The 24594-nt window shown below is 52.7% G+C and overlaps 1 protein-coding gene across 2 annotated transcripts in view; it reads left to right on the forward strand.

The window, feature by feature from the left end:
• Positions 1-24370, forward strand: part of Tcaim (T cell activation inhibitor, mitochondrial) — a 27199-nt gene extending 2829 nt beyond the window's left edge. Inside the window, exons 3-10 of one of the 2 annotated variants that reach the window (XM_004640665.2) lie at positions 1588-1741; positions 6518-6770; positions 12635-12757; positions 16327-16424; positions 16906-16997; positions 19816-20048; positions 20724-20855; positions 22957-24370. In XM_004640665.2, coding sequence (XP_004640722.1) covers positions 1588-1741; positions 6518-6770; positions 12635-12757; positions 16327-16424; positions 16906-16997; positions 19816-20048; positions 20724-20855; positions 22957-23197 — 1326 coding nt within the window. In that variant the 3' untranslated portion in view covers positions 23198-24370. Of the gene's footprint in view, positions 1-1587; positions 1742-6517; positions 6771-12634; positions 12758-16326; positions 16425-16905; positions 16998-19815; positions 20049-20723; positions 20881-22956 lie in introns of both variants that reach the window. The other variant, XM_023700725.1, reaches the window with a different exon arrangement.
• The last annotated feature ends 224 nt before the right edge of the window (positions 24371-24594 follow it).

Genomic DNA, 24594 nt, shown 5'->3' on the forward strand with positions numbered 1-24594 from the left:
GCCGCGGCTTTGCCTCTCCAAGGCAGGGCTGCCGCGGCTTTGCTTCTTCGCAGCAAGAATAGAATACAGACCTAAAACACTTCTGCACACTGGCAGAAAGTGCGCCCACCCTGCACAGGGCTCTCGGGGCTGACACCGACTGCAGTAGCACTTGCAGGGCTTGCGGGCCCGCATGAGGCACCTCAGTCTGCACAGCTCCAAGTCGGACCGAATGCAGGGCACAGAAATTGACAAGATTGGCCTGCAGTGGCCCCCACAGAGTGAGACGCAGGTGCGCAAAAGGCCTGCCGAACGCTATAGATCCAGAGGCTCTAGCCGAAGGTCTGGAACCCGCAGCAGTGGCCCATTCGTGTCCTTCTCAGGTGGCCAAAAGATTCTCGACAGAAGATAGAGGGGTCTTTGCCAAGCAGTGGCAAGGACACTAGCAGCTGAGGGTCTGCCGCAGAACCTGTACAGAAGCCGAGGCAGCGGCGACACCCAGAGCTCCTCCGGGGAGAAACAGCTGGATGCCTCGTGCCCCTCTGTATGCAGAGTGCTCCGGCACCCGTCCTCCCTCAGCGGGTCTCCCGCACAGGGCCACGCTGCCTCGGTGCAGGGGGCCTTCCCACCCAAGCCGGCAACCAGTAGTGAGCAGACAGTGATTCCACCTAGCTGGAGGCTGCGCCACGCCTGAGGAGCCTGTGAGGGAGAAGCGTGACTGTTTATGCCATCCTTCACTAAAAACATTTAAAAAAAAAAAAAATGAAAATGATTTCATTTTTTCAATGAAAATCAAAAATGATTTCATTAAGGGCCGGGGAGATGGCCCAGTGGAATAAGCGCTTCCCTGGCAAGCGCAAGGACCTGAGTTCAATCCCTGGTTCTGAAAAGAAAAAAAGAAAAAATGATTTCATTGAAATCCCCCATCCACAGGCGTCTTCCATTTTGCATTATGCTCTTGTTTGGCTGCGTAATGCTCCACTGAGTGTAGCGTCTTCACCCACTGAGGTGGAAGAGCTTTTAGTTGCAATGGCTTTGCTTACTGTGTACATGGCATTTGGGTTTTAGGTGGGGTTTTTTTTGTGTGCAAAAACATTTTGTGGGGCCGGGAAGATGGCTCAGTAGAATAAGCGCTTCCCTGGCAAGCGCGAGGGCCTGAGTTCAATCCCCAGGTCCACCAAAAAAAATTTTTTGCATACTAGGAATATGCCACTGGATGTAAGTATAGGAATGTAACTGGACTTAGCAGGTGTTTGTCCTTTGAACTGTTCGGGCAGAGTTGGGTTTTCCCCTTCTGGCTGTGGAGCACTGAGGTACTTGCTAGTGCTCACAGCGGGTGGTTTTTCTACTCCGACATTCGTGCTCACTCCCTGCCGGGCACGAGGTTGGGTCCAGTCTCCACAGAGCACACAAGGCAGGGTGGGGTGCTGGCCCAGCATGCTCAGGGCCGAGTCTTATCCTCAGCACTATAAAACAGAAAAAAAGAGCTACAGAATTCAGTGTGTGTAAATTTTAAGTTATTTTATACCCTCAGTATCATTTGGAAGGCCACTGTCTACTTGATTTTCTTGTTCTCATTTTTGTGTAAACACTGTTGATATTTTCCAGGAGGTCAATGAAAATTCTCTGAAGAGATTAAGTGCCTACTTAGAAAACCTGCAGAGACCAGGCACCAAGGCTTTGAAACCAACTCCGCTTACATTTTATGTGAGAGACACAGACCAGGCGTCCTCAGACGGCCAGGAATCCCCTAACTCTTCCGGTAGGTGGCTTTGTGTTTCCACTCTGCCCGTGAAGAGTCCCGTTGCATGCGCCCGCTCGTCTGGCCGTGCCGCCACCCTCTGAAGCCCCGACCACTGCAGACAGTGTCGCTGAGCTGAGGCCAGTTTTATTCCTAGCTGCATAGCTTTGAACAAGCCATTTTTGTGCGCCTCACGCTTTATTATCCGCAGCGGTGCGGTGCCTGTCCCCTTGCCGTTTTGGTGCTGCTGCTTAGCTTTGCGTAACAGCTCACATTTGCACGCTTGCCTGGCAGTGCCGGCGCTGGAAGGACTGATGCGTTTGAGAGTGCCACTCGCATTCTCTTTCGGTAGGTACAGCGCCAGTGTGTGATTTTTCTAGAATCTAACCAATCTTTCCAGGCTCAGCGACCCACCAGGAGCCTAGAAACGGATTGGTCAGATTCTAGAAAAGCATTTTGTGGGAGTCCCGGGTTGAAGAGGTCTTGCAGCTCACAGCTTTCTTTCTTGTACCTCTTATGTCTGCGTGAGTCATGATCCAGTCAGGCTGTACTGCACGAAGAGCCGGGCGGGCCTGCCCTGTCTCTAAACAAGTATCACTGTGATGGTCCTTGAGGAAATGACTTCATTTTATAACAAGTCAAGATACCCTGAGAGCTTTCTGTGAGTTAAGACTGAAACAGAAAATGTGCTCTAATCTTTTTTAAACTATTGCACGACACAGAACTTGATAGTCTTTTGAGACCTAGAATCTTTCCAGCGCTGCCAGAGACAAGCTGTGCGACCTTGACTTGGCCTGCGGGTCTTCATCCGTTGTAGCAACCCACAGGCCGCGCCTCTGCGCGCGGCTGCCCCAGCTGCGGGAGCCGGGCGCCAGCTCCGAGCAGGCAGGCCGAGGCCGCGTGGAGGGCAGCTTCCGCCCGCTCGGGCCACCACCGCCCAGTGCTCTCCGTCCTCGTCTTTCTATGACCGAATGTGGAAGAGCAAAGAACACAGACTCCTTTTCTTGATGGTTTCTCCTTCTCACTCTGATTTAGAATTTCGTTAAAAATAGCTCCTCTTTATTATTCAGCAAAAAAAATCCCCTCTTGGCCCTTTGTAAAGGGACAGCTACACTGAACAATTGTGTGAATAGTGATGACTGTTCTTCATTCTGTGATGCAGTTCTGTTTAAAGTGTACAGAATCATTTTTGTCTGAGTCATTACGAGTGCGCCACTTAGCTGGGAGTCTCAGGAGACGCAGTGTTTTGCTAGTGTGAAACCAAATGTTCGTAAGGGTTTAATAAACGTCCCTGCTCTTTAGCATTGAGGTTGGGCTGGGCTTGAAGAAACAGCCCATGGATAGTGATTGGCTTAGAGTTCATGATTTCTCCCAGAGGACAGGTAAAACTTACAGAGGCAGATTATACCTTTTAACAGTTTTAAAAATAAAGACGACACCACCAAACTGTGTTCGTTTTTATGTATTTAGGAAAGTTAGGCTCATTTCTGGAGCTACAGTCACTCCTTTGAGAATACCATCAGCTTAGATGTTCAGTGCAGTACAGAGGAGCTGGGTTTGCAAACCGGCAGAGCAGGTGCTGGGACACGTGTGTCTCACGGTCGTCGGTTCGCACGCCACGTCCTTTTAGGATGTGCTGGCGCACGTTCTTCTCCTTTGCTGACAAAGGCTAGTGCTCAGAGGGCAGTGTAGAGCGTGTATTTCTTTAACATTTTTGTCTTATTATAAAATTAAAATCAAAATCTTTAAGTTTTTTCATCTAGAATACGAGAAGTTTACGTTGATAATTAAGATGGTTGTGAGACACAGTGCTCACCAGAGACTCTCACCAGTGACGCTTCATGAGCTGCGCGCCGTAGGAATGCTTCGAAATTCCTAAAAGGCCTCGTAACGGCTTCAGCTTCACATTTTTTGTGGCCTATAAAAAAATATGCTTTATTGTTCGAGTAAATTGTAGAACAAGCTAAAGATTTAGCTTTCTGTAAACCAGTTCTGAAGCATACAGCTATAACGAGCTCAGAGTAAAGACAAAAGGTTCTGCACTTTCAGTTAATGATTAACTTGTTAAGCTAGTCTTTTTTTTTTTTTTTTTTTTTTCGGCACCAGGGATTGAACTCAGGCCCTTGGGCTTACTAGGGAAGCACTTCTTCCACTGAGCCATCTCCCCGGCCCCAAGCTAGTCTTTAAACAAAATAGGTTACAGAAAAGATTGGAAATGGGAGAAAGCGTGATGTCTGAGTAGTATAAAGAGTTCTTACTATCCATAAAGAAAAACTTTTTTCACTTTTTACTAGAAATGACCCCATATAGGGAGATACCATCTTTACACTTTAGGGGTATAAATTCATGTAAGCTTCCTAGAATGTGCTTGGAATTATTTCTCTAAAACTGCAAAGGGCTCTTCTAGAAATGCAGGGATCCAGTAAAGGAAATGTACATTCTGGTACAAGTCCTCCCCACTCTACAGCAGCCTTTTATTGGATTAAATAATTAATGAAGTAACCAGGTATGGTGGTGCAGGCCTATAATCCCAGCACTTTGGAGGCTGAGGCAGGAGGATCGTTGCAAGTTCAAGACCATCTTGAGCCCTATAGTGGGTTCAAGGACAGCCTGAACTGCATAGCAAGACCTTGTCTTTTAAAAAAAAAAATTGGGGTCAAGGAGATAGTTCAGTGGGCTAAGCACCTGCCTGACAAGCACAAGGACCAGGGTTTGATCCCCAGTACCGCGTGCCCTGCCGGCCCCACACCGAGCTAGCCACCAAAACCAAGTGATGTGGTGGATGTGGTGACTGGAAATCCCAGCTCTGGGAAGGCTGAGACAGGCTCCCATCGGTCTGAGTAGTAAGATCCTGTACCAAATAAATAAAGATTTTTTAAAATAATGAACTGATCGAGAAACAGATTTACTCAGTGCTTAGCGGTGTTAAGGGGCTTGCTGTGTTCTACCCTCCAGGGCACAAGTCTGGGTCTTTCTTTCCTACCTCACAGTTCTGATAGAACAGCTCTGCTGCTGTAGTTGTCACTGTTCCATCAGACGGGCCAAGTGGAAACCCCCCTTAGTTTGTGTCCCCTGAGTCCTGTGGGCTTGTGTGGCAAGCAGAAGCTGCGTCTCGGAGGACAGTCTGAAGTGCAGTGTCCTCAGCAGCTGCGAGGACCAGAAGACGTGTCGGGCTTTGGAATGGAGGCGAGCTGAGAGCGGTTTCTGTGTCCACCACGGCTGGTGGCATTCACTGTGCTGCATCCATTAAGTGGACTGTTCACAACTGCTGAAAGCGTGAGGCTGATTGACACCTGCGGAGGGACGAGTGTCACCAACACTGTGACAAGCGGGAGTCCAGGATGTCTTCTCCAGAGTGATACCACATACCTAACAAAAAGGAGTAATGCCCATCGGGCGCGGGGATATGTGCCTGTAATCCCGGCACTCAGGAGGCTGAGGCAGGAGGATCGCCACAAATCTGAGGCCAGCCTCAGCTACATAATGAGTTTGACACCAGACTGGGCCACACAGGGAGACCCTGCCTCAAAAAATAAAAACAGCAATTCCAGCTGAGTGGCTGTGTGTCTGTGAACACATGCACACGTGTCCTGTAGCAGCACACAGAAGCGCAGAGGACAGGTTCAGCCCAGCACTGTCCAGGAACCCTTCCTGTGTGGGAAATAGTCTGACTGCGTGGTGGCTGCAGGAACGCTCACGCGGCGCAGCCACGCGAGCTGGGAGGGTGGCCAGTGTGCTCTGCAACGTGCCTGTCAGCAGCCACGCGTGGCCAGAAGCCAGCCACATGCCTCAGCTGTGCAAGAACAGCTGCCTGCCCAGCAGCCTTGGCCGCATCTAGTGAGATGTGAGTGTGTGCGACACGGCTTCTGCAGCAGGGCTTTGCACATGTATTTATAACTAGTGTGTAATTTTACAGCAAGCATGTACTTAATACTTGTATAATTTTCAAAACTAATTTTAAAAACCATTTAAAAAGGAGAAGAGCATGTTGTTGGGGAGAAAGTACTTGATTGGTGTCAGCTCAGACCCAGCCCTTGCCCTTGACCTCCTTTGGCCTGGGCTTGCCAGAGACCAGAGGCTGTGCCAGCGGCAGCTGGGCGTGGGGCTGAGGCGCTGATGCCGCAGGTCCAGCCTCACTTGGCACCAGCTGAAGGAGCGCCAGCTTTCCTGCGGTGACCCAAGAGTGCTGGCTGCGAACCTTCACCAACCCCAGAACCAGAGTGCGAAGCACCAGCTTTCAAGCACTTAGTACCTTTCAGTCACTGTGGAAAATACTGCATAGCTAGCAGCACAGTGAGGGAGGAGAAGGAGGAGGAGGAAGAGGAGGAGGAGGACCTTACAACCCACAAGAACAGTTGGGATGGTTTCCGTGACCACCCAGACTGGACAGCAGACCATGCTCATCTGCACTGTCATGGTGCCACCTGTGTGTCACTTGTCACCATGCCGCTGTGCTTGCCGTCCGTGCAAGATGCTGTCAGTGGATACCTGCTCTTAGGAGGGAGAGTTCTCCTGTCTCCCTGGAGGTCCGGTTCTCAGGCAGCATTGAAGACGTTTCAGCTACCCTCTGCAGTAGGGGTGGGTTTAGTCACAGGTGCCCCGCTAGTAGAGAGGTGACATGAGGGAAAGGAGAAGGAAAATTGTTTTACATTTTGCATGTAATTTCCCAGTAATGTTAATTGTAAGCAGTAATAGACTATTGTAAAAGACTTTGTATAAATGTTGCATGCAAAACTATTTTCAAAGTAGAGCAAATAATCATCTGTATTAATTGTTTGGGGGAATTATATTCTCTAGGATTTCGAGCAGTCAAATTTACTTTGCACACCAGAGACCTGCTAAGCACAGTATTGTATATTCTCAACTCCTGCAGTTTATCTGTGGAACATATCCAAAGCTTGAACACTAATGTGCATTCCCAGCCTCTCAGAGAAGCCAAGGGGACACCCGATAGGCCCATCAAATGGAACAGGTCTTACTACGCCTTCACTGGATTCAAGGACCCTGACCAAGATCCCGAGCACTTCTCCAGAAAGGAAACGACCCTAACGTACGTACAGGTTTGTTTTACCTGAACTGCTATTAATAATTGCTGTTTAACACTGAAGTCTAGTTTTGCAGGCAGAGTAATCATGTCAGCAGAGTTAATCCAGTAAGCGTTATAGAAAGGTCATATTTCTTAAAGTTACCAGAATACTCCAGCTGTGTTTGTCTTCTGATTCATGTGAGATATTGCATATAATAGATTGTTTTTAACTTGTTAAAATTCTGTTCACAACCCCTTGTGCATGGAAAAGGGTTATGCTGCGAACTACAGAGTCCTCAGCTTCACGCGTTGTGTGCGCTCGTAGGTTCTCTACAGAGTCGAGGTGTAGCGTGCCTCAGTGTAGCCGTCCGTACGTAGAGGCCTTAGAAAAATGTCATCCTGACCCGATGCTGGAGAGAACGCTTCGGCTGCAGAGGCCCGGCGCAAAGCCTTTCTCAGCGTGCGCTGCTGGGAGGCCCCGTTAATGTCCTTGTGAACGTCGTACCGAGGCCCCGCATAGCTCCTGCTGGCCTGCGTCTGCGGCAGCCACTGCAGCCCAGGACTCCCACTCGGTTGTCCAGAGGCCTGGAAGCTGCTCTGTGACTGTCTGCACCAGCTCATTTCACCCAGATCAGGCTGAGGAGACGGGGAGGTGGCAGAGGCCGTTCTGGCAAGGGAGGCGAGAGTACCTTGGAGGCTGTATGTGATATATTGGTGTGGGAAGCCTGGTGACATTTGTCTATGTACATAACTGATAGATAAATCACCTCCCTAAATGCATATATTTTAATTGCTCAGATTGTCTGCTATAAACAAAACAGATGAAACCAGTCTGAGATAGACCAGAATTAATGAGGCACAGGAGTACGGCCAGCTAGGCATGGTAGCACTCCTGCAATCCCAGCACTGCTGAGGCAGGAGGAGCGCCGTGAGTTCAAGGCCAGCCTTAAGCGTGGCAAGACCTGCCTCAAAGCAGCGGCAGGGCAGCAGTGAAGCCCATCCCGGTGGGATAGAAGTGGTGAACTTCATTTTGGCCTAGAACAGCAGGAGCAGTGAATAAGGTGAACTCCACCCAGGAGCGGGGGGCTATAGTGGCACTGAGTGCGGTGGGGAGGGAGGTGCCTGGCCCTGCAGTAGGGCTCACAGTTCAAGCCCAGCCTGGAAAGGAGCGACCTAGAGACCCCATCAGATGGGAAACGCATGGAGGTGGGGCCGTAGCTGAGAGAGCGCCACAGTGCAGCACCCAGGCCACGCAAAAACTGCCCACCCCGTGCGCGCACAGCAGGCTTGGGCACATCTGGACCAGTGGTGTAGACAGAGCGAGTTAGATGAGACCAGGCACAGAGCGCAGCTGACACTTGGTGCATCTTTTTAAGCTGAGGGCTTAAGGTGTTAGAGATTTCAGAGCAGCAGCCAGCCTGCTGTTGGGCCTTGTGCGGATCTTGGTGTTGAGCGGGCCCTAAGCACTTGCCACTGTGAAAGGTCATCCCTAGGACTTGGAACCAAGAACGGGGCTCCACGTGACCCTGAGCAAAGCCGGTCCCACTAGCTGAGTAGTGTCCGCCGGGTCCTGCGTGTGCCGCGCGCGTCCTTATGATCTCCTCGGGATGGGGATCGTGCAGTGCAACAGAGGGGTGTGGTCACCTTCCCTAGGTCACTGCTCCTGACAGGCACGCGCTCTGAAGGCTCAGGGGCATGTTTTAGGCCTGTGTTCTGGCCGGCTTCGCCCACCCGCAGACCCCAGCGGTGCCTTTATTCGCCCGAATTAACACATGGGACAAGGAGGAGTGTGTGGCTCCTTACAGAGACGCTCTAGTTGCATATGGAAATGTGAGGCGCCTGAACACAGTGGCAGTGACAGAAATGGCTTAAGGATGAGCGCAAAGGGTCATTGTTTGTCTTCTTACTCTTCACTGTACTATATCTGCTGGCGTAGTAAGAAATGTGTTGCCCTAAAGAAAGTGCTCATGTTTGGATGAGCTAGTTTTGTTGCTGAGTTCTTGGTTTCCTCCAAGCTCTACTTTTTAAAATTCAAACTACTATTTTGACATTAGCAGGGTAAGCTGCAAAAATGCCATTCTAAGTCTTCTGCCCGTGTGGAAAATTCAGATTAGAGAAATTGGACTCTAATTTATTGTTCACTGTTTCTCAGTCCAGTTTTCAGTAGCTTTATCCTGACAGACACTGAGGAAAACCCATTTATTATCAGCTAAAAAAAAGCCTCTCCTTTCCCTCAGAACGTGAAATGAATACTGACAGAGCATTGCAACAGAATTGTGTTTAGTTTTTAATACTTATATCCAGGGCCCTTAGGTTATATTTTGAGCATCAAGGTCTTACTCATTTACCGGAACTACAGCATTACTTGTTGTGAACACTGAGTTCAGTTTAGCTTTAAAAAGTGTGGCTTTGGAGCAGAAGGTCCTGGAAGGTCGGACAGGACTGCCCTGAACACAAGCAAGAAAAGAGCACCCTCTGCTCTCCTTTGGATCCTGAGAGTGAATTGCAGTGCAGACCGAACACCTTTTCCAGCAGGCCTTCCCGTAGGCACTAGGACTGCAGCCCCTGTATTAACGCAGCTCCGGGCCTCTTGTGTTTGTGACTGAGGTGACCAGCACAGGAGTGAAGATCTGTTGGGCTCCTGGCCCCAGCGTCTGGCCCATGACCGTGGTTGTGGTGGCTGGGTGCCATGGACAAGGCCATGTGGTCCATGGCATCCAAGAAGCAGAAGACAAACAGGAAGGGGCAGGACCCAGGCCGCCCTCCCTGGAGGTCCCCTTCAGAAGCTTCTGCCCCTCACGGTTCCTCCTCCTGAAGGTACACCCTGGCTGGGAACATTGAAGATCCAGCGTGCAGCGCCAGGCTCCCCCACAGCAGCATCACCGTCTTCCCTGGAGGACCTACCCGCCGGGGGCTGCACACTCTCCCTCACCAGACATTTACCGCCTTGCCCTCCACGCTGCTTCCGTGGCCCCACCTTCCTTGTGCATCAGTGACTTTGAGTCCTCCGGGTGGCCAGGCCCTTTTGCTGTCACTGCCCTGCAGTCGGCGGCCACCCTATTCCTGGAAGCCGAGTTCTGGGTGGTAGGGAATGGGTTTCGGAAGCTTCTGGATGCCGCAGGCCTGGCAGTCAGCTGGGAAGGGTGTGTGCGCCGGCAGAAACCCAGCACCTTGGCTATGTAGGGCCTTCATTCTTGGCTCACAGAGCACTTAGCATTTGTTCACAGAAGTTGTTGAACTCAACCTGGTGATCTTTGGATACTAATTGTGAGAATCCCAAAGCCAAGTACAGGCCATTGGCTGGGGCAGAGCGCTTGCCTGGTGCGTCAGGCCCTGGGTTCAGCCCCCCAGACCACCACCACCACCAAAAAAAGGTCCAAGACCAAGTCATGAATGTATAACTGTACAATTAAATTTTGGGTTTTTTTTTTGTTTTTTTTTTTCGGTCTTTTGACATAGGGTCTCACTGTTCAGTTCAGACTGGCCTTGAACTCACTTTGTAGGTCAGGCTGGCTTTGAACTCAACAGTAATGACCCTTTTGCCTCAGCCTCCCACGTGCTGGGATTACAGGCATGTGCCACCATGCCCGCTATGTGCAAATATGGTTCAGTCTCTTTTTTTTTTTTAATGAAGCGGGGGATCAAAGTCGGCCTGCGCCCGCCAAGCCAGCACTCTGCCACTGGGCTGCACGCGCACTAGGGCGGTGTGTATTGTAAGACATTTTCTCCTCAACCCGGACACAGTGTATCACTTGATAACTTCCTTGTCATGCTATCTTTTCCATAATTTAAAGTACATCAAATGAGGAAAGGTCAGGAATTACAGTGCAGTATCTGACAATGATTAGGTGGATTAAGATTCACCACATGCTATGCAGAGTGGACAGACTATGTACCAGTACACACAAAGGGTTGTGGGAAGGACTGTGACTCTGCCCGTGTCCTAAATAGAGGGCAGTGGGGCCTGCCCCATAGCACAGTTCTTTAAGTGGCTGCTTCAACAAAGCAGTCAGGCTCAGGTTGCTGTGTTTCGATCCCCACAACTCAAGCCAGCCAAACCTGCCCTGAAGGCATTCGGAGCAAAAAAAAAAAAAAAAAATCCTAAATAGAGGGCAGGGTGCCCAGCCTTGTCCTACACAGGCCTCTCCTGTGGTCCCCTGCTGCCAGCGTGGGCATCCTGGACAAATGTCCCATGCTGGGCACACTGGCTCTTTGCAGGACCCTGGTGTGCCTATTTGGTGGGCCTGCCCTGCCTTGCCCCCTGCTGTCTAGGCCACCTGTCACCAGGTCACTTGTGACCGGTCCTCCAGACCCACCACCTCCATCCTCCTGTTCACCCTTGTTAGAGCTGTCTTCCCTCCTGGCAGGGACTTTCTCCACCTGGCTGCCTGCCACTACACCGTATCCAGATGCAGCGTCAGTGTATCTGAAGTTCAGTGGCGACTGGGTTGGTTCCGGGATTATTCTCAGCCTGGCACTGTGCCAGTCACTACACCTGGCACCTTCGAAATGGCCATCATGGTGCCCCGCTCAGCCTGCAGACTGTGAACCATCTTGAAGACCCGGATGCTCCTGCAGCCCTCCCTGGCCGGGGCTGTGACGCACTGTGCTGTCTGTTTTATCCTTGCACCGCGTCTGCCTGGACGTTTCTCTGCCACGGCTGGGCCTGGACACTGCTGCCCCAGGTGTGCCCAGCCCTGCAGCCCAGATGCCAGGAGCCCCAGCGGAAGCTGTGGTGCAGCTTTCAGTGGAGGCCCGGGCCCTCCAGCCTGCACACCTCCATACAAGGCCACTGAGGACGCTGTCCAAGAAACAGGAACTAGAGGACGTGTTTTTACTAAGCCGATTTTATCCCATAGCTGGTGTGTTGTATCCTGAACAAGTTAGCAAGACTCTCCTGAGTTGCGAAGGCCCAGGGTTCCATCCCAGTGCCACAAAAAAAGAGAAGTAAATCGAGACCTGGGTGGGCTGAGTGGAAGGACAGCAGTGCAGAGGAGGATGGGAGCCATGCGGGTCTGCGGCCAGGCCGAGGGCAGAAGGACCTGGGTAGACACACGGGGCAGGAAACACCAAGAGCCCAGTTGCTAAAGTCCAAGATGGGGGCAAAGACAAAAACCAGATCCTACCAGCCTGGAACCCGCAGGGCCGCTGCATCTGCGTTTCTCTCCTGCTCTCACAAGACTCCGCCTCGGCAGCTGATTCCTACTCTGCCCTTCGCGGGCGACTGACCTAGGTGAAGCCCTTTGCCTCCACGCTGTTGGGATACACTAAAGAGAAAGAAAGGCTTAGAGGAACCTTTACTTTCTTAAGAACTAGCCCACCTTGCCAGGCATAGGGGCGCACGCCTGTAATCCCAGCGCTTAGAGGGCTGAGTCAGGAGGATCACTGTGAGCTTGAGGCCAGCCTGAACTATGTAGAGATACTGTGTCTTTAAAAAGAAAAAAAAAAATTCTTTCTAGAAAACCTGTCAGTCAGGCTATTGACAGATTTTATGTGACTCAGTTTGTCTAGTGAATGAAAAGAGTTGTCAGCCAGGCATGGTGGTGCACGCCTGTAAGCCGGCACTCAGGAGGCTGAGGCAGGAGGATCGCTTCGAGTCTGAGACCAGCCTGGACTACAGAGTGAGCTCAAGGCCAGCCAGAGCTGCGCAGCGAGACCCTGTCTCAAAGGGACAAAGAAAGAGTTGTCTTAGCTAGCACGTGGCGTGGCCGACACCGGCAGCGCTCCCACGGCCTCCTTTAGTACGAGGCCTCCCCAGAGGACGGCTCGTCCAGAGTCAGTCTGGCTGAGAGCTGAGTGGCACTGGAGCAAGCTTAGGTAATTGATGTCTTTTAGCGCTGCAGTATTTACGTTGCCTGCATTGCAAAACGCTTGCTTTTTCTTTCTAGATCCTGGTTAGAGAACAATGGGAACATTGCTGTTAAAAAGCTGAAGAATAGTTTGCCTCTTAGAAGAGAACTAGGACGTTTAAAAGATGAACTGTCTAACCTCCTGCAGCTCTCCGATATCAGGTAATGGGGGGGGCCTACCTGAGAGGAGCGCGTGGTGGCCAGCCGCCGGGTCTGCCCAGCCGCTGCGCGTGTCTGTCACTGTGATTTTCTGATAGCCAAATACTGTTCAGTTGGCCTTTCATGGATGTAGTGCTGAGCTGTGCAAAAAAAACTGTTACTACTTTTTAAAAATATCGAAGGTTGGGGCCAGGGAGATGGCTCAGTAGGGTAAGTGCTTGACTGGCAAACCCAAGGATCTGAGTTCAAGTCCCGGTTCTGCAAAAAATAAATAAATAAATATAAAAATATCGAAGGTGTCAGCACTGGCACTTTTGGCCTAGGGCTGGACCTCTTTGGACATAAGTCGGTATGGGACATAGCGCTTCCCTTCCGCTACAGGCAACATAACAGATAACAATGCCCTGATCAGGTGAGACTGCTGCTTGGGTGTAAAGGATGGGCACAGGAGAGGAAGTGAGTGGCGACTCGTGGCCCCACCTCATGTGACTACTGCTTCAGAGAGTGAGCTTAGGAGCCGCCTCTGCGGCCCCCGAGGAAGGGTGCTGGAAACGGGGCCACACGGTCTCCCGCCCTGAGGAGGGAGGAGCGGGGGCTGTGGCGTGGACTCGCCAGTCCTGCCCCTTGCCCCGCCCGGCACCCCTGCTGCTCTCCCACCCTCATGTCACCCATGTCACTTTGCTCTTAGTGAGCCCAGCGACTACTTGGGCACCATAGGTGCCATTTTTCTTCTCCAGATAATGCAGGTTTCAGAGCAAAGCCTCTGCGTGCACAGCCTGTGGCGCGCTTAGAGCTTTCAGTGGCTTATCTCATCCACAGACTTGCGGCCATGATTTGGTTTTTGGGCTGCTGCCAGCACTGTAACAGATTTGCAGATGACCCAGCTGAGGAGAGAGGCTGCACCCAGGCCTCATGGGCCTGCTGCGTTTGGGTCAGGGCAGAGCAAGCCCCCTCCGGACAGGAAGCAGCAAGGGGCAGAAGGGGAAGCGCGGTGTCCCTGTTAGGGCACACTTCGACCAGAAGGGACATGCCCAGTGGCCAGGCCCTCCCCAGTGTCGCCTCCTGATGGCTGCACACCAGATCCCAGGAACACCTTGGGACCCCTCGGGCTGAGGCAGCACCTTCAGGGCATGGAGCATGGCAGGTCTAGGCGGCGGCAGCAGCCTGGCGACAGACTTTTCTCACTAAAAACAAGGTAATGGGGCTGGTGAGATGGCTCAGTGGTCTAAGGCACCTACTTAGAACAAGCTGAGCTAAGCAAAACACAGAGACCACGGTTCAATCCCCCAGCACCACATGCCAGCCAGCCCCGCCCCCTGGTGGGCTGAGCTGGCCACACACACACACAAAATAAAGAAATAAATAAATAAAAACAAGGTAATGCTGTTGCTTATAAATTACGAAGGAAACAAGCTCATGTGCACAAAAGTAACTTTTTGCTATAGTTTTTGGTACCAGGAATCAGACTCAGGGCCTTGCACTTGCCAAGCAGGTGCTACACCCCTAAGATACATCTCTGGCTCTAAAGTTCTGTCAAATCAGACCAGACCCGATTGGGAAAATAAAAAAATGAGCATTACTTTACTAGGTTGTAGAGAAATTTCCCAGCTTTGCTGCAGGCTGAAGTGTTTGTAGCTGTTGCCCGCATAAGTGAAAGCTTCTTGGAGCTCTGAGTTCTTAAGAATGGCGAAGGGGTTCTGAGCCGTGAACGTTCTAGGGCTACGCCTGGGCGTGGGCTTCTTGCTTGCTGGAAGGTGAACCAAGACGCCAGCGGGGGAATGTTGTGGCTCGTGACACTTCTTGGACTTCCTGACAGCCTCTATGCAAGACCATTATTAAACAGTATTTGGTAGATTTGTTAGTTGAAAAATTTTACATTTCAAATAATTGAAACTAAAGGTTTGTCTTTTGGGGCCCTGCCCCTTAGCTCAGTTCTTTAAGTGGCTGCTTCAACAAAGCAGTCAGGCTCAGGTTGCTGTGGTTCGATCCCCACAACTCAAGCCAGCCAAACCTGCCCTGAAAGCATTCGGACCAAAAAAATAATAATAATAAAAAACTAGAAGTTTATCTTTTGAAATCTTTTTTTTTTTTTTTTTTTTTTTTTTTTTTTTTTTTTTCTTTCCCCAAACCGGGGATTGAACTCAGGCCCTTGCGCTTGCCAAGGAAGCATTTATTCCACAGAACCATTTCCCTGGTGCCATGAAATCATTTTTGTTTATTTTTTGTTTGTGGGGTGTGGATTTGAGAAAGGGTATTGCTGTTGCTCTGTAGTTCAGCCTGGCCTTTGACTCACCGTGGAGGCCAACCTGGCCTCAGATATAAGGCCATCCTCCTGCCTGGGCCTCTAGCTGCTGGGAGTACAGGCATGCACCACCACGTCCAGCTTGAAATCTTATTACTGATCTTTGCTTAAAAGAAAGTTTTTGGGCCAGGGAGATGGCTGAGTGGAATAAGCGCTTTCCTGGCAAGCACAGGGCCTGAGTTCAATCCCCAGTTCCGCGGGGCGGGGGAGGGGGGGTTGTCTTATCAAAAAGTGTCCATCAGCATTAGTGTTGGGTTAGGGAGCAACTTGAGTTTTGCTTGCTTGCTTTTTTTCTTTTTGAGAGTCCACCTTGAATGCCAGCCCCTCACTTGTTCTCTCGCTGGTTCCGACTCCCACTGTAGTCAGAAGTGTCCACAGCCAAGGGTGTCACAGTCAAACCTAAACCCTTCAGAGGGCTCCACTCCGCTTGGAGGACGCAGTGCTAAAGAGGTGTGGGCTTGGATTTGGTGGGCTCTGTGGTCCCACCAAGGCTGCCTGTGTCCTCCCTGGTGTCACTTCAGCTTAGCATCCACATTGCCACTAAGTCAGCGTTCACGTCTTGGGTCAGCAGGTACTTGGTGTGTGGGTACTTTCTCTAGAGTAAGAAAACTAGAATAGTTTCTTTAATTCTTTAGTCCCATCCCACGGAAGGCTGAGGCAGAAGGAATGTTGTGAGTTCAAGACCAGCCTGGGTTATAAAGTAAGCTCAAGGCCAGCCTGAACTGCATAGTGAGATCCTGTCTCAAAAAGGCCAGGGAGATATCTCAGCAGCATAAGTGCCTGCCCGGCAAGCACAAGGTCCTGAGTTCAATATCAGGTACAAAAAAAGAGAAAAAACTAATTCCTAAATAAATAAAGATATATTAAAATTAGGTAAATAAGTTGGAATTTCAAATTAGAACCTAAATCTAAAAAACACCAACATTGTACAACAGGGGGAGGAAATGTTTTTCAAAAACATCTTTTTGGTTTTGTTTTGGTTTTTGCTCTTGTGCCCAGCAGCGCCAGGCTGAGAACCGGGGCCTTGCAGTGCTGAGCAGCACGGTAGTACCACTCTGCCCCTGCAGGCCCTGTGTCTTATTTTAAAAGAGAAACGGCGACGTGTGTTTGCTTGGCTCTGGCTGCTGGGTACCTGGGCACAGCAGCCACGCACTCACCTCTGGTGGCAGCCCCAGACATCAGGCTGTGTCTGCACACGGGATCCGTTGGGCTGTGTGGTGTAGGCCGACCCAGCCGCGGCAGGGGTGGCTCTCACGTGTGTCTGTCACAGGTGGCAGAGGAGCTGGGGCATCGCCCACCGCTGCAGCCAGCTGCACAGCTTGGGCCGCCTGGCGCAGCAGAACCTGGAGACGCTCCAGCAAGCCCGAGGTAAACGCCGGCCGTGCCCTGGCGGGAAGCAGACCAGCAAGCGCAGGCCTTCCTGTCACCAGCAGTCACTTCTCTCACTGCTGAGACTGAATGCCCGGCGCCCGGAGTGGGGAAGCAGGAGGTTTATTTGTGTCCGGGGTGTCGCACTTCGGTCCACCGTCGGCTGGCTCTGCAGGGCAGGGTGGGTGGCAGAGGGCACTGCAGAGCAGGAACGGCCACGGCGGGCAGGAGCCCACAGAGCAGCAGGCTGAGGCTCCTCTGCCCCTTATGTTGTGTTCAAGCTCCCAAGATCAGGGTGGTGCCAGACCAGTGAGTGGACTGATTTAGTAATCACCCACCCCTAGTCCCGGCACCCCCCATCCCAGCAGCACCCCATAAATAGTCCCGGGCTCGGAATCCGGCCTCCTCTGCAAACCATGTTTCTCTGCGAGCTGTGAGCACACGCGCCTCGGGCATGACCAGGGCTGTGCTTCCTCCTCAGGATGCACACTCGTCTTCACGGACCGCTCCGGCATGAGCGCGGTGGGCCACGTGATGCTGGGGACTGTGGACGTCCACCACCACTGGACCAAGGTAAGGGGCGCCCGCGCAGAGGCTCGGGCAGACTGCAGCCTGTGCAGGGTGCTGGGAGCCCCACAGTGGCCTCTGGTGTGAGTGGGCAGCCTGCGTGGTGCCGTGTGTACAGACGTGGGGGCGGCCAGCTCAGGCAGAAGGAAGCCACACCGCGGGAAGCCTGGGTTCTGGTGGGTTCCCGCCCACTGGGTTCTGATGGCACTGTGACCACACACGGTCCTGCACAGCCCCAGGGAGATTTGCCATGCAACTGCGCAGGGGGCCATCACAGAGTCCAAAGGGTGGGGGTGCCTGCTCTGCACAGTGGGTGTCGCCCTTGTGCCCTCCTTCCTCCCCACCCCCATCCCAGGCGACTGGTTGGCCTTTGTGCACTGTCGCTTTGTTTTCTAGAGATCACCCGAGTCATCGCAGACACTCTGCACACGTGTATACTTTCCCACCTGGCTTCTCTGTTTCATTTTGAGGTTCCATGTTATAGTTGATGTGTATTTAGTTTGCTCCTTTTCATTGCTGTATAACATGCTGTGGTTTAAATATACCCAGTCTCTGTCTCCATTCGCTGGAAGTTGGATCCTGCCAGTTTGGGGCTTTTGCAGACAAGGCTGCCGTGAACGTTCAAGCACAGTACATTTTGCTTGTCTTGCGTAATCAGGAGAATTGGCAGATCCTGGGGAGGGTTATTTTTACTGTTTAAGAAAATGCGAAAAGTAGCTAGCTATTTTGATTTAATACTTAGAGTTGGTTTTGTTTTGAGACAGCCAGTGTTACCCAGGCAACCCTCGCAGCTCAGCCTCCTGAGCAGCGGGGCCGACAGGTACAGGCCGCCATGCCTGGCTTTGAGGACAGACTTTTTGGCTCTAGACTTCTGGCAGGCAGCGGCCCAGCAGGCAACGGCTGTTTGATCGTGAGTTGAGTTTGCAGCCCTGATGACGGCTGGGGAGTGCCGCTCTGCGTCCTTCTCTGCCTTCAATGGTCTGCTCTGGTGCGGTTTCTGTCCAGTTCCCATATTTGGTGAAAAATATTTGCAAGCCACATAGCTAATAAACACTGTATCTAGAAAATACGCAGACCTTTTAGCATTCATCAGTAAAGTACTAAAGGCCCATCCAGCCAGGAAAGCGCAAGACACAAAACACATGTCACGAGAGTGTGCAGGTCACAGAGCCCGAAAGCTGTTGCCCTGAGGGCTGAGGTGTGGCTCTTGCGGAGAGGCCTGGCACTGTTCCCCGCTCACCCAGCCAGCAGCTGAAAGGAAAGTGAGACCACCCAGGGCCTGGAGCGTTTGGGAGGCTGAGGCAGGTCACAGTAGAGTGGGGATTGTGGCCCAGCACGGGCACCGGGCAGGAGAGCTTGGCACCCGGTGCGGAGCGCACAGGCCCGTGACTGCATGCCTGCACGGGAGATGGATGGGGAGCAGCAGGGACGGGGCTGCGGCACCCTGAGGGCCCCCAGGGAACAGGCTGGGTGTCGAGGCTGGGGAGGCGGCGCGTCTGGCAGGAACCTGTGTGGCAGCAGTGGTAACAGCGTAAAATGAGCCAGGGTGAGCGTGGCAGGAAGTGCCACAGCCAGTGGCTGCGGAGGCCAGAGGCGTGCGTGCAGCCAGCTCCACACAGCCAGCGCCCGGCTAAGGCTAAGGCAGGAGTACTGCACATTTGAGGCCAGCCTGGGCAAATAAGGGGGGCTGGGGATGTAGATGAGGAGGGGTGTGCTTTCCTGGCGCGCACACCGCCCTGCGTTTAATCTCCAGGACCGAAAGAGAAAAAGTTTTTTAAATACACGTCCCATCAAGAGGAAAATCAAAGGCAGGAAATCCAGTTTCTAATCACAAAATGCAGTGAATAGACTACCAGTCATTGGAGCACGCGTGCTGTTCCTGCTTTGACTGAGGGGAGTTGAGGTGCCCTCCTCTTTCAGTCCACGGACCCCGGCTTTCCGCAGAAACCAGCTCCTTGCCGCCGTGCCGCCCTGCCCTGACCTCCCAGGAGCCTGCCGCCTGTCCCCACGCACCCCACATCCCTCCACCGCCTCTACCCCATTCCCTGTTCCAAGATGGTTCTTCCTTGGAGCTCCCTGGACCCTCAAACTCCATGCCAACATGGCACTGCAGAAGCCGGATGGCCATGGCGGCTGCTTCCAGGGACCCTGACTCAGGCCCTGACACGTCATAATCCGTGGCCGCGGTGTCGGGTTCACCGCTGAGCACACAGCAGCTGCCCCTAGTGCTTGCATTTTATTCACATGCAGTTGATTGAAAATACAGGAGGGCCGGCCAGATAGAGCTCAGCAGACTAAAGCGCCTGCCTAGACAGAGCACAGCAGCTGGGGTTCGATCCCCGGCCTGCCGCGCCAGCTCCGCCCCCGGGGTGCACTGAGCCGTTGACTGAGACTGGGCGTGGTGGCACACGCCTATAATCCCAGCACTTGGGAGGCCGAAAACAGGAGGATCACAAGTCTGGTCTACATAGTGAGACCCTATAGACCCTGCACTAAATACGTGACAGAAAAAAAGAAACTGCATGCGGAGACAACAGAGTAGGAGTTGAAGGACATGCGTGTACTTTATGTCTAAAAACTTTGAGTTACTCTAAATGTGCTCACAATTTCTACCTAAATATTTAAGTTAGTACTTAGACTCACTCATTCTATTCAATTCCTGTGTAAAATTCCCTATAGGGTGCTTTCTTTGAAGTATTAGTCTTTCTAGTATTATGTGAAGTATTTTCCTCTAGAAAAGTAATTTTCTTAGACTTTTCTCAGTGCTATTTATTAGGATCCTAAAACTGAGTAATTACAGTAACTTTTTTTTTTAATGCTGTAGCTTTTCGAAAGGTTGCCAAGTTATTTTGACCTCCGGAGGAAGCTGATGCTTTTAGAAGACCGCATAAGTGGGCTTTTGGGTGGCATCCAAGTGGTTTATATCGAAGAGCTGCAGCCCGAGTTGACCATTGAGGAGTACTACTCCCTCCTCGATATGTTCTGTAGCAGGCTGCAGAAAAGGCGGATCCCTTTCCACCCTCAGAGTCTCCGTGGCTTGCAGATGATCCTGAGCAGGTGAGCGGCTGACACCGTCCCTTGCACAGGCTGCCTGTGGGTGCCGTGGGCTGCTGTGGGTGCTGTGAGCTGCCTGTGGGTGCCGTGGGCTGCCTTGTGTCTCGGTGTGTGGTGCTCAGCAGCCCTCTTGTACACAGCATGGACTGCGCTCCTAGAGTGGTGTTTGGAGTGGCGGGGTCGCCCCTCAGGAGGTGTGCTAGGGTGAATTAGCAACTGGCCCGTGTCCACAGGCCCTGCCGCAATGCCCAGGTGCCGGTGCCGTCTCCTGTGCCTCTCACGGCTCTTGGGGTGCAGGCTCCAGCAGGGCTAGGAAACACAATCCTGATAAAGTGAACCCCTGGGGTTCTGTCGGTGCTATATGCTGTATTTCTAGGATGGGTTTCCATAGTGATCCATTCAGTATGTGCGGGTTTTTTTGTTTTGTTTGTTTGTTTTTATGGTACCGGGGATTGAACTCAGGACCCTGTGCTGGCAAGGCAAGCACTTATTTTACTGAGCTATCGCCCAGGCCCATAGTGATCCATTCAGGCAGGAGAAGACCATTCACACGTTTTCTCAGGGAGCGGACAGAGCCTGCAGTCTATTGTCTTGTGCTATCATTTCTCTGCAGAGCCAGGCCAGGGCTCCCTCCACGCCCGCCTCTCGTACAGTGTCTACCCATGTCTTGTGTTTCAGTGACCGGCGTGCACCGAGCCTGCACGAACTCGGGCACTTCGACATCCCGACACTGTGCGACCCAGGAGAGCTGCAGTGGTTTGTGCTCAGCAAAGCACAGAAAGCCCGAGAGAGCTTGAAGAGGAGAGAGCGGTGAGTGCGCCGCCTCCGCACGCCGGTGCTCAGTGTGACTTCCTGTCGGGTTTAGTTTTACTTTGCTTTTTATTGATTTTTGAGACAGGGTCTTGCTGTGTAGTTCAGGCTGGCCGCTGTGGAACCCAGGCTGGTCTCAAACTCAGAGCAGCGCCCCTGCCTCAGCCTCCTGAGTACTGGGATTACAGGCATGCTCCCCCCACGCCCAGCGTCAGTCTGACTTCTGAGAGTCAGGTTTGGGAGTCTGAAGTAGGGGGACACTGTACGAGAGGCGGGCGTGGAGGGAGCCCTGGCCTGGCTCTGCAGAGAAATGATAGCAGCACTCAGGAATTGACCAAACCGCAGGGAGTCCATGTGCCCGCCTGCGCAAGGTCAGACGCGGCCCTTTTGTAAATAGAGTAACTGCCTCTGCCACACTGTGGCCTCGGTTTGAGAAGTGAGGCTCCACATACAAAATTCACCCCAGGAACAGAAACAACAGAGGTATCAGAAAAAATTCTCCAGTGAGTGGTGAGGAGAAACACACATTGTTCCCAAAGAGGGGTCTTTGTGCTTCGAAAATGTTTAAGGAGGTGCAGGAGGTGGAAGGGGCTGCTGCGAAACAGCCCGCGCACCTGCCCCTGAGCTCCACACGGGGCGCCGCACGCCCTGGTCACCATCGGGTGCTCTCCGGTGTCAGGCGCCTGAGCTCCTCTGACGGGAGAGGAGCCCTTGCCCTCTGGAGTGGCAGCTTCTGTGGAGGTGAGCCAGACTCTGCTCTGCACACACGTAGGGCTGGGCACCCCACCCGCCCCTGAGAACGCAGAGCAATTCTGAGGAAGGGCAAAAAGGAATGTTTAAAACCTACTTCTCTCCAGCGCTGAGGGCTTAGCCCAGGTGCCCGCAGCAGGCCTGTGCAGGAGCTCAGCCGGAGCAGTGCCAGCCCAGGGAGCTTCCTCCACTCAGGTGGCCATGCTGGAGACAGGGTCCCTCTGCTGCCAGGGTAGCCTTCTAGGGACCTGGTGGTTCTGAGGCGTACTGCCCTTCCCCCACCACGTGGCCCATGCTTACCCCATTGTTCTGGGGCCAGGCTCTTGTCAGGAACCATCGGAAACCACAGCAGCAGCATCAAGAGCACAGTGACGCGGGGGTGGGGCAGAGATCTCTGAGGACAGTAAGGGCAGTGGCACCTGTCCAGGAGAGGCCAGGTCCATGAGGGTGCAGGCGGCAGATGTTCCACATCCAGCTGCCGGGCGCCTGCACTGAGGCAAATGCTCTTCAGACTGAGATGAGGGGCTGTGTGCTGTGACTGCCCTGGAGGGGAGGGCAGGCTGCAGGCAGCGTCCTTTCCCTCGTGCTGTCTGGGCTCCTTGGCGTGGTACTTCACTCCTGCTCCAAGCACAGCAGGCAGAAGTACACTGGCAGAGAACTGCGGTGCTGAGAACTTTAACCCTGTGGTCAGCACAGTGGAGGCTGCGGCCCACGCGTCAGAGAGAACAGGAGACGCAACACTGGGCCTCATAAGCAGGAGTGGGACACTCGTTGGCAGGCACCCAGCACAAGGTTGCTTTTTGCTCAGCCACATTGTTTTTGAGCGAGTGAAAAAGCGCTATGTAGCAAACTGGTGTCCTCCCTGCTTCAGGGGCAGCACGGGGCCGTGGGAAGCCTGTCACCCCAGTGCCTGTCCGCTTCCTGGACTCGGGACTCAGCACCCAGCACAGGAGGGGCCCCTGTAAGGACACTGGGCACTCATTTATTCACTGGGTTTTGCGTCTCAGACGTGGACTAGTGGGGAGCGTGTGACACCACACTTGCAGCGACGCGGGTCCCACGTAGCCGTGAGGCCGTACCACGGCGGTCCCCGGAGCCAGGTCCAAGGGCGCATAGCTCGCCCAGGGTGGGAGGACTGGGCAGAGGAGGAGAAGGCCGAGACACTGCCAGCGCGCCGGGGGTGCAGGAGGAGGAGCGCGTCCTCCTGGGGGTCTGGCTGCCGTGCAGCTTTATTCGGACCCCAGTTTCACCTTGTGAGCGGGAAGCGACAGCCCTGGTGCAGACACACTTGCCTCCCACGCTCTTTCCTTGCGTGGCCTCAGGGCAGCGTTGCTTCTGTTCTGTGTCGCAGGTTAAAGGACATCGAAGACACACTGGTCCGAGCCTCCACACAGAAGTTCTCCCTGGAGAAGCTGTACAAGGAGCCCAGCGTCTCCAGCCGGCAGATGGTGGCCTGCCTGGAGCGGCTGGCCACATGCTCGCTGCCCGCCCTAAGTGGCATGCGCCTGTGCGTGTCCCACTTCTATTCGGTCCTGCAGGATGGCGACCTGTGCATCCCCTGGAATTGGAAGGATAGAGAGGCCGTGAAGTGACGCAGTGCTCGGCCGCTCTAGAAAAGAGATGAGGAGGGAACAGTGTGGCTCATTTAAATCACAATTTGGTAGATTTCTAACTGCTGCCTTGGAAGACTTTTTAAAATTAATTTCCTAGCAGAAAGACGAGGTTTTATCCCCTAGTCCAAATCATGGGTAGGCACGACGAGGATGATGTTAGACAGAAGCAGCGTATTTCTGGTGCGTTGTGAGGTGGTGTTCTCCCAGAGGCTGTATTTTATGTCTGGGAGTGTCGGTCTGGAGCCAGCCGAGTGTGCATAGGCAGGGCTGGCTCACACGTGGTACCCACATGTAACACGGTTCAACATGCATCTTCGCGGTTGTATGTGCACACGCATATTGTGTAGGCGGGAAGGACACATGGTGTCTAAAACATGACTGGGTAGAAGAAATTAGACGACCAAATTTTGCCTAAGAAAGAGTAATGGGGAAGCACGTACCACGTCCATTCCGCATGTGTGGTTTAGCCATGTCCTGAGCAGGCTGGTGCTGCCTCGTAGAGCATCCTTGCCAACAGGGATTTAAGTGTGGAACCCATTGCAGTACGGCCGCTGTGGAGACCGGCAGGAGGCCCAGAGGTGAGGGATAGACCTAGCCCGTGAAAGGCTCAGCTTCACCCCAGCACCCAGATACACAGTAAGTGAAGGTCTTGCGCCTGTTGGTAGCGTCAGCCCTGCCAGGCGGGACCATCTTGGCTGTGGTGCGGTGCGCACTGTCCTGTAGTCTGGGGCCAGAACTTCAGGAGTGCCCTTGCCTGCTGCCCAGGGCACAGGGATTCTGTGCTCCCACAGCCCCACCACCCTGTGCCCCAGCCTTGGAAACCCTTTTTGGCTCCGGTCCCTTAGAGTTACTGTCTGTCACCTCTCATTTTAAAGATACTCTAACCCCATAGTGGCCCCAGCAGGGCAAGACCTGTCTCAAGCACCATGACTGCAGGTTCCCCCTGCAGCTCAGCCTGGGTCCGTCCCCACCTCCGCCCCTTCCTCAGGAGGCTGAGCAGATACAGCTGGGGACCGTTCTTGTGGTTGTCACTGTGGAAGGAAGCAGGAAGCATCAGGATATAAAGTCACTGAAATTAGTCCCTAGATATGTCCTGAATTTATGTAAAACAATTACTTGATCCATTTAAGTGCAAATGCATATTCAAAAGAAGTATTGACTCATTGTGATTCATGCGCCTCGCCCCATAACTGTGCCAGAGGATTATGCTGGAGTTGGTTTTCTAATGTAACAAATGTTGTTGGCAGTAAAGACTTTGCAGAGCCAGGTGACAGCAGTGAGCAGTTTCTCAAGGGTCAAATAGAAAAGCGGATTAGAAAATTAGATCTGGATTTACCATTTCTGAAATCAGCTAAGGTAGACACTTCAGTGTTCTG

The sequence above is a fragment of the Octodon degus genome, unplaced genomic scaffold (genome assembly GCF_000260255.1).
Source record: "Octodon degus isolate 3935 unplaced genomic scaffold, OctDeg1.0 scaffold00126, whole genome shotgun sequence".
In the NCBI taxonomy this organism is placed as follows: Eukaryota; Metazoa; Chordata; class Mammalia; order Rodentia; family Octodontidae; genus Octodon; species Octodon degus.